The 18,319-nt window shown below is 52.7% G+C and overlaps 1 protein-coding gene across 1 annotated transcript; it reads right to left on the reverse strand.

The window, feature by feature from the left end:
* Window positions 1–16,463: 16,463 nt before the first annotated feature.
* LOC138369318 (S-layer protein-like) lies at window positions 16,464–17,933 on the reverse strand. The gene has a single exon (XM_069332545.1). It carries the CDS (start codon window positions 17,931–17,933, stop codon window positions 16,464–16,466), a length of 1,470 nt encoding a protein of 489 aa, XP_069188646.1.
* Between the last annotated feature and the right edge of the window lie 386 nt (window positions 17,934–18,319).

Genomic DNA, 18,319 nt, shown 5'->3' on the forward strand with positions numbered 1-18,319 from the left:
CAACAACACGACTGATCAGTGACTGTTGCCGCCAAGTGGAAGAGTTTAACAAGAAATCAGCAGGAAAAAGGCCCTTTCCTGAAACCATATTGTTGACCACAGAGTAACTGCTGGTCAAGGAATACTCTTATTTATTGTGATATTATTGCTAGTGCATTCTTGGTGCCGGTCTGCCGGGATACCCAGCATAGTGTTGACAGTCTGGGGGAGCCAACATATCCCAGAGGCCCGATGTTAACTATGCCGGTAACTGGGTCAGTTATGGCAAAATCAAGGAAAGAATTTGATATGAGTTGGAATGATAGCAAACATTTTCCAGGTCAAAAACAGCTGAGGGCATTAAATTCCCTTTGTGTGAGGTACTTGTTGAGGTCTGTCTCTCTCTCTCTCTCTCTCTCTCCCTCTCTCTCTCCCTCTCTCTCTCTCTCCCTCTCTCTCTCTCTCCCTCTACCTCCCTCTTTTCCAATCTCTCCCTCTCATTCTTTCTCTCCCTCTCCCTCCCTCTCCTCCAATCTCTCCCTCTCATCCTATCTCTCCCACTCCCTCCCTCTCCTCTCTCTCCCCTTCTCTCTCAGTCTCCCCCTCACTCTTCCCCCATCCCTCTCCACTTTCACCATTTTTCACCGCTCGCTACCTCCACCCTCCATGTGGTATTCCTTCATTACCTCAGCTTGACGTGACCAGACCCCTGAGGCACTCGTTTATTCTCTCTCTCTCTCTCTCTCTCTCTCTCTCTCTCTCTCTCTCTCTCTCTCTCTCTCTCTCTCTCTCTCTCTCTCTCTCTCTCTCTCTCTCTCTCTCTCTCTCTCTGTCCCATTAGGAACGTTGCTGATGTTTCTATTAAACTAAGATCTATTTTCATTCATCAGCTTATCTGAAGCCTGATCTTAGTCTCTCTCTCTTGCCCTTGAAGATGTAAGACAAGGACAAATAGGGATCTCAGGAATTTAAAATCCTTAAGATTGCACGGAATTCTCTACATGCTTGACGGGGCTGGGAATATGACATTTGCCTTGCAAGGATGCTGACAAACTGGAAGCCGGACTGGCGGATGTAAACATATATATTTTGGAAGTGAGACTGGAAGATGTGCCAAAGTAAACACCATGGCTACCGGACCCAACAAAGGCAGGCGAACCTGGCACAGAGTCACCATAGATACCAGAAACACAACAAAGGCAGAATAATGAGAAAAAAATACGTTAGATATTATAGACTCAACACAAGACAGACAAAGCCGCACCAATGACGCCCTGGAGTTGTCTTTGCAGCCTGCCACGGATGATAATATGCACCTGAAGTGATCCGAAGTTGATGCTAGAGTGTGGAGATGCCGGTGGAAGGGGTAGGAATCTCTCAGGAGAAAGCGCCAAGTCATCACGACTATATAGCACTGGGAAGGGGTCAGGATAAGAATTTGGGATAGGACGTGGGGGGGGGGGGAGGAATGATGCCCAACCACTTGGACGGTGTGGGATTGAACTTGCATGAAGCGAGACCGTCGCTCTACCGTCGCTCTACCGTCTAGCCCAAGTGGTCGGGCAACAGATGCTGGTTTAGAATGTGGTCAGTGATTAGGGTAGTTGGGACACCAGGAGGTGTCTCTGGGTAAATGTAAATATGACAGCCCAGCCTCCTAAAATTAAAGTTCTTATAGTAACTACGAGGTCAAAAGTACGAATATGTCGCGATAGACCACCAGAACGTTTGTAGCACTGAATTTCACCTTGAAAATATGAAAATCGACTGAGTACTTTCAGTTATTTACATAACCATTGTGAGTCACAATGATACATGACTACGACACTGGTTATGTAAATAACCAAAGGTGCTCACCCTGTTTTATTATTTTCAATGTGGATCATTTGCATTAATTGAAATAAATGTTGCGACTCCTCCTCATCTTGTGTGTTGCCCTCGTGCCAACACGGTGTCCTGCATGAGAAACTGGTGCCTGAGCAAGCGCCATTATATTCTATTAGTTGAGTCGTTATATATACAATGTTCCACAGCAGGCAGCTGGCCGTTGATGACAAACTGGGGGGGACCCTGGGTGCCTGCTGTACGGGGCGAGAGAGAACACCCCTGCAACAGGAGGCAGAGAGTAAGAATGGTGGGAAGTATAACAAGCGGGGTAGTACACACATCACTGCTAGGAGTCGCACCTCGATAACATAGCTTACAAGGAAGAATCCTGCATGCCAGTGTTTACCATTGATGCAAGACTAATGAGGCAATGATCAGAGCTTAAGAGGATTGAAAATGCTCCAGATGGATCTAGAAAACCTAGAGAGAGAGAGAGAGAGATGGCCTATGAAATGGTTGCTCGACATCAGTCCAATAAACTGCAATGGATATAATATTGGGGACGTGGGTGATTAGGCTACATAAAGGATACAAGATTTTTGGAAGACAACTACTGCTTTAATCACAAAATGAAAACTATCTGGTCGTAGATGTAATAATCCTATCTTCGGAGGCACACATTCACTGGATAACATCATCGGTATATGCAAAGCTGCAGAACATAATTGTCGCCTTCATCTGCTTGAACCATAGTGCTCTCAGGACTCTGGGCATTACCTACGTTAGACGTACTAGAATATGAAGCTCCAGCGTGGAATTTCCACCTAAAACCGCACATAGAAAACTATGAACTTTCAAAGAGAAGGGTAAGAATCGGCATTACAACATATAAGATTCTTAAAGACATTCACAGAGCGGACAAAAACTGAACGCAGAGCATAACCAGCAGAGGGAGGAGAGGACGCGGGTGGAAACTGGCACCCTGCTGGGAGCCGGTCGGCCGAGCGGACAGCACGCTGGACACGCTGTGATCCTGTGGTCCTGGGTTCGATCCCAGGCGCCGGCGAGAAACAATGGGCAGAGTTTCTTTCACCCTATGCCCCTGTTACCTAGCAGTAAATAGGTACCTAGGTGTTAGTCAGCTGTCACGGGCTGCTTCCTAGGGGTGGAGGCCTGGTCGAGGACCGGGCCGCGGGGACACTAAAGCCCCGAAATCATCTCAAGATAACCTCAAGATAACTTAACCGTGCTGAGGTAGAGAAGCCGTGCTTCAGTGTGAGAGCCTTGAGACTGTGATGAGAGGAGCAGGGGGAGGCAGCCCACGTTAATTCCATACAAGTTTCATGTTAGTTTCAAGAGTGGGTGTAATACCAGGCCAGAAGGTCGGGAACCATTACAATAGTCAACACGTAATTGTGAAAATACACACAAACAAGCAACAAGGGACTAATGAGTATCGGCGCCTGTAGGTAAGGTGGGTAAACCAGCTAGGTTCTGACGATTCTGGTTAGGCGAAACCACTGCATTATTTTTCGGAGTGGTAATTGAGAGAACGGCTAGACTGTCAGCTGTCTGCAAGCACCTGTGGTCGCTCTCTCAACTAGAGGCGAAACTTCAGTGTCGTTGTCCGTGATTTTTTATCTTGTAATAACGCTAGAATACCACTCTCTTCCTGCCAGGTGCTGAATTCTGAAGTGACAATACTGTATGCTTTTGTGCGAGTGCCCCAAGATGGTAGAGGACGTAAAGACGGAGTTTATATTAAGACAACACTGAATATTCTACCTTAGTACAGGAGGAAGGGCAGCACTGTATTCTAGCATTGGCACTGAATTCTGAGGTGATGATATCACATTATCCCGCCTCTTCCCTATGGTCGAAACTCGCGGTGTTGCAGAGGAAGGGGACGAACCTTGCGGTGGGCGGCTGGTAAGCACTGTGTTGCCGCCGGCCACACAATATGAACGGTGGGCCAATCATAAACATGGCGGTACAAAGCCTCGCCGACCGCCTGTCAACCGAAGCACTCGGACCAACACTGTGCCATCCCACTCTCCTCCCGTACTATCGAGATCCCCAACGATAAAGCACACGCGTGTGATCCATATGTCCCGGAGTCTTATGACCTTGGTCCTGGAAGCTCCCTCAAACTGGTGCCCGGAGCCTCCTTAGAGCGGACGGAGTCTGATGTCGGGAAATGGTTTTCAGATAACTCAGCGGGGCCGCGTTCGACTTAAAATTTCGCGTCTCGGCCTTCGATGCTTTCGGCAAGTCTTGGGTTTGTGGCGGGGGTGGTAGGGGGGGCTGGAGGGGGTGGTAGTGGAGTCAGGCGAGGGTGGTAGTGGGGGCAGGCGCGGGTGATAGTGGAGAAAGTGTAGTGGGTGGGATAGTAGTAGTGGTGGTCTCTGTAGTGGTGGGGGATAGGTGGTTGTATTTGAGTTGGTGTAGGCAGTGTTGGGGGGAAGGACGGGGGTAGGGGATAGATGGGCGTGTTGTGTTTTTTTTTTTCGGGGGGAGGGAGGAAGGGAGGGAATCGCGGATGTCTTGGAGGATGAGACATAAATTTGAGGAGACATAGAAATGGTAGGGCTGGCGAGATGTTCGATAATCAATAGGGAAGGTTAAGATATTGGTTGTCGGGGAGGAGGAGAACGCCATGCATGGGTGGACTCCCAACACCGCCATTGGCTCGGCAGCTCACCGCCTCCACCACTACCACCACTACCACAATCGCTGCCATCACCACCACCATTGTTACAGCCACTGCCACCCTAACCACTACCACCATTACCTTAACCACCACAACCTTCAGCACTCCATCGCTAATTAATATATATTCTAAGCTGCATCACTGATGAACCCATCCCTGCTCTTGTGTGGCAATGCATAATATAAAGTAGTTTTTACATATTCGTGCACTGAAACATTGATTGTCACCATGATATATATATATGTGTGCTTCAGCCTACAGTTTAGACCTATTGTCTTGTGTATGACCCTCTGTCCTGCGTGACAGTGAATACCAGCATTATCCTCACTTTAATAAGACTTAATTGAAATTCTCAGATTAGACAAAATTGTAATTAAATTTTGTCAAGAAAGTTGTTAATAATAATATATATTATCACAACCACTAAACTAAACCATCACCACAACACCCCCGACCCCTGACCTCAACACCCCCGACCCCTGACCTCAACACCCCCGACCCCTGACCTCAACACCCCCGACCCCTGACCTCAACACCCCCTACCCCTGACCTCAACACCCCCTACCCCTGACCTCAACACCCCCGACCCCTGACCTCAACACCCCCGACCCCTGACCTCAACAACCCCTACCCCTGACCTCAACACCCCCGACCCCTGACCTCAACACCCCCGACCCCTGACCTCAACACCCCCGACCCCTGACCTCAACACCCCCGACCCTGACCTCAACACCCCCGACCCTGACCTCTACACCCCCGACCCCTGACCTCAACACCCCCGACCCCTGACCTCAACACCCCCGACCCCTGACCTCAACACCCCCGACCCCTGACCTCAACACCCCCGACCCCTGACCTCAACACCCCCGACCCCTGACCTCAACACCCCCGACCCCTGACCTCAACACCCCCGACCCCTGACCTCAACACCCCCGACCCCTGACCTCAACACCCCCGACCCCTGACCTCAACACCCCCGACCCCTGACCTCAACACCCCCGACCCCTGACCTCAACACCCCCGACCCCTGACCTCAACACCCCCGACCCCTGACCTCAACACCCCCGACCCCTGACCTCAACGACCCCTGACCTCAACACCCCCGACCCCTGACCTCAACACCCCCGACCCCTGACCTCAACACCCCCGACCCTGACCTCAACACCCCCGACCCCTGACCTCAACACCCCCGACCCCTGACCTCAACACCCCCGACCCCTGACCTCAACACCCCCGACCCCTGACCTCAACACCCCCGACCCCTGACCTCAACACCCCCGACCCCTGACCTCAACACCCCCGACCCCTGACCTCAACACCCCCGACCCCTGACCTCAACACCCCCGACCCCTGACCTAAACACCCCCGACCCCTGACCTCAACACCCCCGACCCCTGACCTCAACACCCCCGACCCCTGACCTCAACACCCCCGACCCCTGACCTCAACACCCCCGACCCCTGACCTCAACACCCCCGACCCCTGACCTCAACACCCCCGACCCCTGACCTCAACACCCCCGACCCCTGACCTCAACACCCCCGACCCCTGACCTCAACACCCCCGACCCCTGACCTCAACACCCCCGACCCCTGACCTCAACACCCCCGACCCCTGACCTCAACACCCCCGACCCCTGACCTCAACACCCCCGACCCCTGACCTCAACACCCCCGACCCCTGACCTCAACACCCCCGACCCTGACCTCAACACCCCCGACCCTGACCTCAACACCCCCGACCCCTGACCTCAACACCCCCGACCCCTGACCTCAACACCCCCGACCCCTGACCTCAACACCCCCGACCCCTGACCTCAACACCCCCGACCCCTGACCTCAACACCCCCGACCCCTGACCTCAACACCCCCGACCCTGACCACAACACCCCCGACCCTGACCTCAACACCCCCGACCCCTGACCTCAACACCCCCGACCCTGACCTCAACACCCCCGACCCCTGACCTCAACACCCCCGACCCCTGACCTCAACACCCCCGACCCTGACCTCAACACCCCCGACCCCTGACCTCAACACCCCCGACCCCTGACCTCAACACCCCCGACCCCTGACCTCAACACCCCCGACCCCTGACCTCAACACCCCCGACCCCTGACCTCAACACCCCCGACCCCTGACCTCAACACCCCCGACCCCTGACCTCAACACCCCCGACCCCTGACCTCAACACCCCCGACCCCTGACCTCAACACCCCCGACCCCTGACCTCAACACCCCCGACCCCTGACCTCAACACCCCCGACCCCTGACCTCAACACCCCCGACCCCTGACCTCAACACCCCCGACCCCTGACCTCAACACCCCCGACCCCTGACCTCAACACCCCCGACCCCTGACCTCAACACCCCCGACCCCTGACCTCAACACCCCCGACCCCTGACCTCAACACCCCCGACCCCTGACCTCAACACCCCCGACCCCTGACCTCAACACCCCCGACCCCTGACCTCAACACCCCCGACCCCTGACCTCAACACCCCCGACCCCTGACCTCAACACCCCCGACCCCTGACCTCAACACCCCCGACCCCTGACCTCAACACCCCCGACCCCTGACCTCAACACCCCCGACCCCTGACCTCAACACCCCCGACCCTGACCACAACACCCCCGACCCTGACCACAACACCCCCGACCCCTGACCTCAACACCCCCGACCCCTGAACTCAACACCCCCGACCCCTGACCTCAACACCCCCGACCCCTGACCTCAACACCCCCGACCCCTGAACTCAACACCCCCGACCCCTGACCTCAACACCCCCGTCCCTGACCTCAACACCCCCGTCCCTGACCTCAACACCCCCTACCCTGACCTCAACACCCCCTACTCTGACCTCAACACCCCTTACCCTGACCTCAACACCACCTACCCTGACCTCAACACCCCCGACCCCTGACCTCAACACCCCCGACCCTGACCTCAACACCCCCGACCCCTGACCTCAACACCCCCGACCCCTGACCTCAACACCCCCTACCCTGACCTCAACACCCCCTACCCTGACCTCAACACCCCCGACTCCTGACCTCAACACCCCCTACCCTGACCTCAACACCCCCTACCCTGACCTCAACACCCCCGACCCCTGACCTCAACACCACCTACCCTGACCTCAACACCCCCGACCCCTGACCTCAACACCCCCGACCCCTGACCTCAACACCCCCGACCCCTGACCTCAACACCCCCGACCCCTGACCTCAACACCCCCGACCCCTGACCTCAACACCCCCGACCCCTGACCTCAACACCCCCGACCCCTGACCTCAACACCCCCGACCCCTGACCTCAACACCCCCTACCCTGACCTCAACACCCCCGACCCTGACCAAAACACCCCCGACCCCTGACCTCAACACCCCCGACCCCTGACCTCAACACCCCCGACCCCTGACCTCAACACCCCCTACCCTGACCTCAACACCCCCGACCCTGACCTCAACACCTTCTACCCTGACGTCCAACACCTGTTGAGATCGGTTTGGGCAAAATATGATCCATCACCGTTTTCACATAGTGGCATATATATTTTCGGTACCAAAATTAGTAATTTCAAACTCCAATTATGAGCAAAGAGCCAGAATTAGGTTCAAAAATCAGGCACAGGAGTCATATTTGCGATATTTCCGATAGTGTAAAAACTGCACAGGGGTTTGGGCAAACTGTGATAAATCGTCGTTTTCACTAGCTGGCATATTTTCGGTACAAAAAATCGTAATTTAAAATTCCAAATATGTGCAAAGAGCCAGAGCTAAAAAAAAATAACGCTCACGAGTCAGATTTTTTATATTTCCGATATTTTGAAAACTGCAGGGAAGGTTTGGTCAAAACGTGACATATATCGGAAATATCGAAAATCTAAAGCCTCATACTGAATTTTTTGCCGAATTCTGGCTCTTTGCTCATATTTGGAGTTTGAAATTACGACTTTTTATGCCGAAAGAATGCCAATTAGTGAAAACGGAGATTTATCAGTCGTAATTTGAAACTGCAAATAGGAGCAGAGAGCCAGAATTCGGCTCAAAAATGACGCTCAGTAGGCAAATTTCCGACAATTTCAGATATTATAAAAACTACTGGAGTGTTTGGGAAAAATATAACCCATTGCCGTTTTCAGTAATTGGAATATTTTCGGTATGAAAAGTCGTAAATAGAAACTGCAAATTGGTGCAGAGAGCCAGAATTCAATTAGAAAATCACGCTCAGGAGTCATATTTCCAACATTTCAGATATTTTGAAAACTGCAGGGGGATTTGGGCAAAATATGACCCATCGCCGTTTTCAGTAATAAGCATATTTTCGTTATAAAAGGTCGTAATTTGAAAATGAAAATAGGTGCAGAGAGTCAGTATTCGGCTCAAAAATCACGCTCAGGAGTCAAATTTCCGACATTTCAGATATTTTAAAAACTGCAGGGGGGGGGGGGTTGGCAAAATATGACCCATCGCCGTTTTCAGTAATTATCATATTTTCGGCACAAAAGGTCGTAATATGAAAATGAAAATAGGTGCAGTGAGTCAAAATTCGGCTCAAAAATCACGCTCCGGAGTCAAATTTCCGATATTTTGAAAAATGCATGGGGGTTTGGGCAATATATGACCCATCGCTGTTTTCAGTCATTAGCATATTTTCGGTATAAAAGGTCGTAATTTAAAAATGAAAATAGGTGCAGAGAGTCAGAATTTGGCTAAAAATTCACGGTCAGGAGTTAAATTTCCGACAATTCAGATATTTTGAAAACTGCAGGGGGATTTGGGAAAATATGACCCATCGCCGTTTTCAGTAAATAGCATATTTTCGGTATAAAATGTCGTAATTTGAAAATGAAAATAGGTGCAGAGATTCACAATTCGGCTCAAAAATCACGCTCAGGAGTCAAATTTCCGACATTTCAGATATTTTGAGAACTGCAGGGGGGTTTGGGCAAAATATGACCCATCGCCGTTGTTAGTAATTAGCATATCTTCGGTATAAAAGTTCGTAATTTGAAAATGAAAATTGGTGCAGAGAGTCAGAATTTGGCTTAAAAATCACGCTCAAGAGTCAAACTTAAGACATTTCAGATATTTTTAAAACTGCAGGGGGGTTTGGGCAAAATATGACCCAACGACGTTTTCAGTAATTAGAATATTTTCGGCATAAAACTCTGCAATTTGAAAATGAAAATAGGTGCAGAGAGGTCCCCCATCACCACCACCCCTCCCCAATCATCACTACCCCTCCCCCGTCACCACCACCCCTCCCCCATCACCACCACCCCTCCCCCATCACCTCTCCCCCATCTCCCCTCCCCCATCACCACCACCCCTCCCCCATTACCACCACCCCTCCCCAATCACCACCATCCCTCCCCAATCACCACTACCCCTCCCCCATCACCACCGCCCCTCCTCCATCACCACCACCCCTCCCTCATCACCACCACCCCTCCCCCATCACCACCACCCCCATAACCACGCCTCCCCCTCCATAACCACGCCTCCCTCCCCCCATAACCACGCCTCCCCCTCCATAATCACGCCTCCCTCCCCCCATAACCACGCCTCCCTCCCCCCATAACCACGCCTCCCTCCCCATAACCACGCCTCATCCCCCATAAACACGCCTCCCCCTCCATAACCACGCCTCCCTCCCCATAACCACGCCTCCCCCTCCATAACCACGCCTCCCCCTCCATAACCACGCCTCCCTCCCCATAACCACGCCTCCCTCCCCCATAAACACGCCTCCCCCTCCATAAACACGCCTCCCCTTCAATAACCACGCCTCCCCCTCCATGACCACGCCTCCCTCCCCATAACCACGCCTCCCCCTCCATAACCATGCCTCGCTCCCCCCATAACCACGCCTCCCCTCCATAACCACGCCTCGCTCTCCCCCATAACCACGCCTCCCCCCCATAACCACGCCTCCCTCCCCTCCCCCCATAACCACGCCTCCCCCTCCATAACCACGCCTCCCCCCCTCCATAACCACGCCTCCCCCCCTCCATAACCACGCCTCCTCCCCCCCTCCATAACCACGCCTCCTCCCCCTCCATAACCACGCCTGTTCCCCCTCCATAACCACGCCTCCCCCTCCATAACCACGCCTCCCCTCCCCCATAACCACGCCTCCCCCCCCCATAACCACGCCTCCCCCTCCATAACCACGCCTCCCCCCACCCTCCATAACCACGCCTCCCCCCACCCTCCATAACCACGCCTCCCCCCCCATAACCACGCCTCCCCCCCTCCATAACCACGCCTCCCCCCCTCCATAACCACGCCTCCCCCCACCCTCCATAACCACGCCTCCCCCCCCCCTCTCCATACCCGCGCTCCAAATTCAATTGTCGACGTCCAAGTTCCAGCACGGGTAATTTATTTACTTGCCGCTATTAGATTAGACCACGAGTTTTGGTGGTGGGTGGGTGGGTGTTGTTACCTATCAGTGCTTGTCTGTCAGTGTCTGAGGGGGCGGGGGGGGCGGGGAGAGTGAGGCCTAGCTCTTTATACCCCCGCCTATACCAGCCCTATACTAGTCTCGTACCTGTTGCGCTTCGACTTAACGACTCTGACTTTAAATTCTTTGTCGCATCGGGTCTTGAAGTTGCTGATGGAGGTGGCTTCCTCAACTTCTTCTATTTTAGAATATTCGACTTACTGACTGACGTTCAGGGTGTGTGAGTACTTCCTAATATCCCTTCGGTTCATTTACTTTTCCAGCTTCCTCTTGTTTCGTCTAGTTCTGCTTTCTCTCAATCTGGAGAGGCTAGCCTTGCCTGCCTTATCTATGCTCCTCAGTATCTTGAATGTTGTGATCATAGCCCCCTCTGTTCCTTCTATCCTCTAGGGTTTTTAAATGGCGGCTCCTCGATGGAGCGGCCTACTCTAAAACCGGATGCAAGGCGATATATATATGCCAGCGATATATATATATATATATATATATATATATATATATATATATATATATATATATATATATATATATATATTATATATATATATATATATATATATATATATATATATATATATATATTTTATATATATATATATATATATATATATATATATATATATATATATATATATATATATATATATAATAATAATAATAATAATAAATGTGCCTCCTTATTCAGGTTCCTGAATGATGTTTTCACTTGACGGTGTAGAATATACTGCGGACGCTATCCTATTTATGTGAGCCTCCGGAGTCCTTCATCGTGTACTGACGTTTTGGTCTCTTTGTCACCTGTTCTCATTTCCATCACCTTACACTTGCTGGTATTATACTTCAGAAGCCATTTCTCGGACTAACTCTGCAGCTTAAGTCATCTTGGAGAATCTTATATTCCTCATCTGTCACAACTCTTTTCATTAGTTTTGCATCGTCTGCAAACATCAACTCAAGACTAAACTCCTGTAGAGTCTTTCACTCTATAGGGTTGAAAGATAAATACTCTATTTATCATTCACATAAATGATAAATTTAATGGGTCCCAACACCGAGCTTTGAGGTCTCCGCTTGTTCCTTCGTCAATTGAGGAAAAGGTATTTACGTCGTTATTGCTGGTCAGTTTTGAATTTCCCAACTGTGTTCTGTACCCACCTGTGTCCCCTCGTTCTGTACCCACCTGTGTCCTCTCGTTCTGTACCCACCTGTGTCCTCTCGTTCTGTACCCACCTGTGTCCCCTCGTTCTGTACCCACCTGTGTCCCCTCGTTCTGTACCCACCTGTGTCCCCTCGTTCTGTACCCACCTGTGTCCCCTCGTTCTGTACCCACCTGTGTCCTCTCGTTCTGTACCCACCTGTGTCCCCTCGTTCTGTACCCACCTGTGTCCCCTCGTTCTGTACCCACCTGTGTCCCCTCGTTCTGTACCCACCTGTGTTCTCTCGTTCTGTACCCACCTGTGTCCCCTCGTTCTGTACCCACCTGTGTCCCCTCGTTCTGTACCCACCTGTGTCCTCTCGTTCTGTACCCACCTGTGTCCTCTCGTTCTGTACCCACCTGTGTCCCCTCGTTCTGTACCCACCTGTGTTCTCTCGTTCTGTACCCACCTGTGTCCCCTCGTTCTGTACCCACCTGTGTCCCCTCGTTCTGTACCCACCTGTGTCCCCTCGTTCTGTACCCACCTGTGTCCTCTCGTTCAGTACCCACCTGTGTCCCCTCGTTCTGTACCCACATGTGTCCCCTCGTTCTGTACCCACCTGTGTCCTCTCGTTCTGTACCCACCTGTGTCCCCTCGTTCTGTACCCACCTGTGTTCTCTCGTTCTGTACCCACCTGTGTTCTCTCGTTCTGTACCCACGTGTGTCCTCTCGTTCTGTACCCACCTGTGTCCTCTCGTTCTGTACCCACCTGTGTCCCCTCGTTCTGTACCCATCTGTGTCCCCTCGTTCTGTACCCACCTGTGTCCCCTCGTTCTGTACCCACCTGTGTCCCCTCGTTCTGTACCCACCTGTGTCCCCTCGTTCTGTACCCGCCTGTGTCCCCTCGTTCTGTACCCACCTGTGTCCCCTCGTTCTGTACCCACCTGTGTCCTATCACTCATTAACATGCACTAAAGAGAGAGTGGTTCCCAGCACCAATCCTCCTGGCACTCCACCTGTTACCTTGCGCCAGTTCAATTTCTCTCCCTCTCACTGTGACACTCTGACTCCTGTCTGTTAGATACTCTCTCACTCACACCAGTGGGCTGCCGCCCGCTTCTATAGCTTAGGTAGTGAACTCCTGTGCGGAACTGTGTCAAAACTTTTCGATAGCAAATGATCCTCAGTCCATCAATCCTTTCAATCAATTAATCCAATCCAACTATATGCCTCTGAGAGGCATATAGTTGGTAATGTAGGGTGAGGAAAAGACCATCCAAACGGTGTGACCTTCCAAGTGGTGGTCCCACTTGCGCAGGATCAAGACTGTTCCCAATAACCTTAAAAGATTAATTGTACATTCCAACTTTTCCTATCTTTCCCCACCTGTTACTCCACCTTTTCCACCCACCTGTTCCCCCTCTACCTTCCCCCACCCATGTTCCCCTCCACCTGTTTCTCTTCACCTTTTCTCACTTTCCTTTCCTCCATCACTACCTTAGCTCTCCTCCCTCCCGTTAGCACCATCATCATGCTCCCTTTCTCTGTTCTCCTCCCACTTCTTTCCCTTATCTTCCCCACTCCTCTTCTTACCCCTTTTCTTCCATCGTTTCACCTCTCCTCACTCCACCCCCTGTTCTTTTTCCTTCAATATCCGCCCGCTCCATCTCCGACCCATTCCCGTTCCTTTTTCCCTTTCCTGCCTCTCTTCCCACCCCTTTTCTTTCCCCCCTTCTTCTCTTTAGTTCTTTACCCTAACTGCTTTTTCCATTACTGCTCCCCCTCTTTTCATTATTTCTCACTGACCTTAATCCCTCCTATATGACCTCCCCATCACCCTCTTCCTTCCCCACCCCCTCACCTCCCCCACCTCTCCCCTCCCCCACCTCTCCCCTCCCCCACTCTCCACTCCCCCACTCTCCTCTCCCCCACTCTCCCCTACCCCCACCCCTCACTTCCCCCACCCCTTTTCTCCCTCACCCCTCATCTCCACCACCCCCTCACTTCCCCCACCCCTCACGTCACCCCCCCCCCCATTCTCACATTCTCACTTCCCCCTTACGCACCTCGCCGTCCCTCACTTCCCCCACTCTCACCCCCCCTCCTCCTCCCCCCCCCCTTCTCAAGCATCGTCTCAGCCCGGGGCCTCCCCGGAGACCCCCACCGACATTCCATTTCCAATATTTTGATTCTTGCAGTGTCCTGTCCTCCTGGGGCCATCAGACGCTAGCGTGATGGAGGGAGAGGGGGGAAGGAGGGACGCCGGGAAGGGGGGAGAGAAGGAAAGGGGAGTCAATGCCACTGTGGAGAGAGGGGAAATGGCGGCCATTTGTAGAAAGGGATGGAGGAGAGTATTAGGTCAGGAGAGGGGCGGTCACTGAAGAGGGGAAGAGAGGCGAGGCGGCTATTGAAGAGAAAGGAGGGTAGGATGGGGGGTGAGGAAGGGAGAGGGGAGAGGAGGGGGAACGATAAGGTGGTCCTGCCCAAAATGGCTCCGGATGCTTGAGCGCCCCCGGCCTCCGGCCACACCAAAGGGCGCCGAGAGGGGAGAGGAAGGGAGAGGGAGAGAGAAGAGAGGAGAGGGGGAGGAGGAGGCAGAGGGAAGGGAGAGAGAAAGGGGGGAGACACACACAGTCGTGGTGAAAGGTCGCGGGGTGAAAGTGCCCTTTGGAGATCTCTTGTTCACGGACGTTATGCACTTTCACCTGCCTCCTCCTGCTCCTCTTTCTCCTCCTCCTCTTCCTTCTCCTCTTCCTTCTTCTCCTCCTTTTCCTCTTTCAACACTGGAATTTCTTGCCCCTTCTCCCTTCCCTTCCAAGCAGCACTCCGTCCATGTGACCGTCGAGGGATGTACTGACTTGCAAAATTATCGTCCACCTCCACCATCAAAATTTCTCATGAATCTTCGATTTGTAGTTTTCCTTCTTATCTCCCACCTTCCATGATCTTAAAATCTTCCTTCTATCTCCCTCTTTTTTTTCTTTTTTTTTATCTCGCTTCCCTACCTCCCTCCCTCCCTCCCTCCCTCCCCCCTCTCACCTCTCCCCTCTCTCCTCCCCTTCTCACCCTCCCTCCCTCCTCTCCCTCTCGCCCCTCCTCCTCTCACCCTACCTTCCTCCTCTCCCTCTCACCCCTCCCCTCCCTCCCATCCTTCCCATCTCATCCTTTTTCCCCGACTTTTATCTTCTCTGGCTTCCATCTAATTTGGTTTCCCGGGCTGGTGTCATCAAGGTGGTCCTCGTTAATTTCCACCGCTGCTCAAGATGTATGTGTGTGTGTGCGCGAGCGTGTGTGCGCGTGTGCGTGTGAGAGCGCGTGTGATTTTGTGATTGCTTGCGTGCTTTTTTTTTTTTTAAATTTGACCAGGATCCTCATGTGGTCTTGAAGACCTTCCAAGCTTGTCATTCAGCCGCACTTACCATTGACAACTGGACTCTCTTCCCTCCTCCTCCTCCGTCTTGGTGCACACTCGCTCGGCTCTACAGAGGCTGTAGAGTCCAAATCCTTCCCGACCCTCAGCGCAGGATTTTTTTTCCCACGTAAATTTTGAGGTAATATTCGTGTCCACTTCAGTCCGCGGCTCTCCGCCTCCGCCAGTGGAATCTGAAACCTGAGCTCTGGAGGAAGTGCCACCACTCACCTGGTTCAGGTTGGGTATGGTGGCGGACTTACCTGTCAGTATTTACCTGTCAGGGTCTATGGGGGCGGGAGATGAGGTCGTGACTCTTTTCATGACAAAGCTTATACTAGCTTTTGTTGTACCTGTTGACTTGTGATTGAACCATTCGGAGGTTTGGAGTTCTTTGTTGAATTTGGCTTTAAAATTGTGGATGGAAGTGTGTGTTTGTGAGTGTGTGTGTGTGTTTGTGCGTGTGTGTGTGTTTGTGAGTCCTGGGTAGGTAAGTGTGGGTGTAATTTTCGAGGTTCCTGTGGTTTATTTTTTATAGTTTTCTACTGTCTAGTGTTTACCTGGTCCCCGAGGCTGTACTCATAGTTGCTATATATATATATATATATATATATATATATATATATATATATATATATATATATATATATATATATATATATATATATATATATATAATATTATACACGCCTCAACACTTGGTATAGTGACATTTTTTGGTGGCAAAAAAATTGAGTCGTCGTATCGCACTGTAAGACTGTCGCACTCTCTGGTGCGACAGTCTTCTCTAATTGTGCTCGTGGCTTCCTTACTTTTCAATGTTTTTCATTTCACGTTCGTAATCGTATCTCTCGCTCCAGTGTGGTGACATGTTATTGAGCCCGTTGGGAGCCTAACATTGCTATATTAGGGCATCATGCCCTCCATAGATTACAATTTCTCACTACACACATGGGCGCATGGCGGTTCTTGTGAGTCATTTACTCTTGTCGTTGTAATAACATCTTTAAGTAGTCCTTTCATGTGCTTAACGTTTCCCGCTAATGGCATTAAGATCTTGCCGGTGCCCGCCAGCGTCACGACCTTAGCGGTGCCCGCCAGCGTCACGACCTTAGCGGTGCCCGCCAGTGTGATGACCTTAGCGGTGCCCGCCAGTGTCACGACCTTAGCGGTGCCCGCCAGTGTGATGACCTTAGCGGTGCCCGCTAGTGTCACGACCTTAGCGGTGCCCGCTAGTGTCACGACCTTAGCGGTGCCCGCCAGTGTGATGACCTTAGCGGTGCCCGCCAGTGTGATGACCTTAGCGGTGCCCGCTAGTGTCACGACCTTAGCGGTGCCCGCCAGTGTGATGACCTTAGCGGTGCCCGCCAGTGTGATGACCTTAGCGGTGCCCGCCAGTGTGATGACCTTAGCGGTGGCCGCCAGTGTGATGACCTTAGCGGTGCCCGCCAGTGTCACGACTTTAGCGGTGCCCGCCAGTGTCACGACCTTAGCGGTGGCCGCCAGTGTCACGACCTTAGCGGTGGCCGCCAGTGTCACGACCTTAGCGGTGCCCGCCAGTGTGATGACCTTAGCGGTGGCCGCCAGTGTGATGACCTTAGCGGTGCCCGCCAGTGTGATGACCTTAGCGGTGCCCGCCAGTGTCACGACTTTAGCGGTGCCCGCCAGTGTCACGACCTTAGCGGTGGCCGCCAGTGTCACGACCTTAGCGGTGCCCGCCAGTGTGATGACCTTAGCGGTGCCCGCCAGTGTCACGACCTTAGCGGTGCCCGCCAGTGTCACGACCTTAGCGGTGGCCGCCAGTGTCACGACTTTAGCGGTGCCCGCCAGTGTCACGACCTTAGCGGTGCCCGCCAGTGTCACGACCTTAGCGGTGCCCGCCAGTGTCACGACCTTAGCGGTGCCCGCCAGTGTCACGACCTTAGCGGTGCCCGCCAGTGTCACGACCTTAGCGGTGGCCGCCAGTGTCACGACTTTAGCGGTGCCCGCCAGTGTCACGACCTTAGCGGTGCCCGCCAGTGTCACGACCTTAGCGGTGCCCGCCAGTGTGATGACCTTAGCGGTGCCCGCCAGCGTCACGACCTTAGCGGTGCCCGCCAGTGTGATGACCTTAGCGGTGCCCGCCAGTGTGATGACCTTAGCGGTGCCCGCCAGCGTCACGACCTTAGCGGTGCCCGCCAGTGTGATGACCTTAGCGGTGCCCGCCAGTGTCACGACCTTAGCGGTGGCCGCCAGTGTCATGACCTTAGCGGTGCCCGCCAGTGTCACGACCTTAGCGGTGCCCGCCAGTGTCACGACCTTAGCGGTGCCCGCCAGTGTCACGACCTTAGGGATGCCCTTCACCGTCTCCCTGATTAACACAGCCAGACGATCTTTCACCCAACTGTGCCACGAATCCATCAAGTCTCCCCTCTTTCCACATCACCTACCTTATACTTCCCCTCACCTTTCCTCCCCCTCATCTGCCGCTCTCTCTCTCCCCCCCCCCACCCCTCCCCCCCCCTCCCCTCTCTTTCTCCTTTACCTCTCGACACTCAAGCTATTCAATTATAGTATAGCCTGAGTAATCGCTAGGTACTCAAGCAATCTCACTTAATGCAAACCTCTGACGCCCCGTCGTCGAATTTACGACAGCGCGTGGCCAAACTCTCCTCCTGGGAGGTCAGGGCCGGCTTCGGAATGGTCTGAACCGAGAAAAACTCCTCTTGGTTAATGTTATTGCCTCCTGAAGCCCCGCCAGCTGCTGAAACGGACCCGGCGGGAAGGTAATGGCGCCGGCGGGTACA

The sequence above is a fragment of the Procambarus clarkii genome, chromosome 28, assembly GCF_040958095.1.
Source record: "Procambarus clarkii isolate CNS0578487 chromosome 28, FALCON_Pclarkii_2.0, whole genome shotgun sequence".
Lineage (NCBI taxonomy): Eukaryota > Metazoa > Arthropoda > Malacostraca > Decapoda > Cambaridae > Procambarus > Procambarus clarkii.

Excerpts from the sequence above, each read along its gene's own strand:
- LOC138369318 (XM_069332545.1), bottom strand. The coding sequence starts at position 17,933 with ATGGATTCGTGGCACAGTTGGGTGAAAGATCGTCTGGCTGTGTTAATC.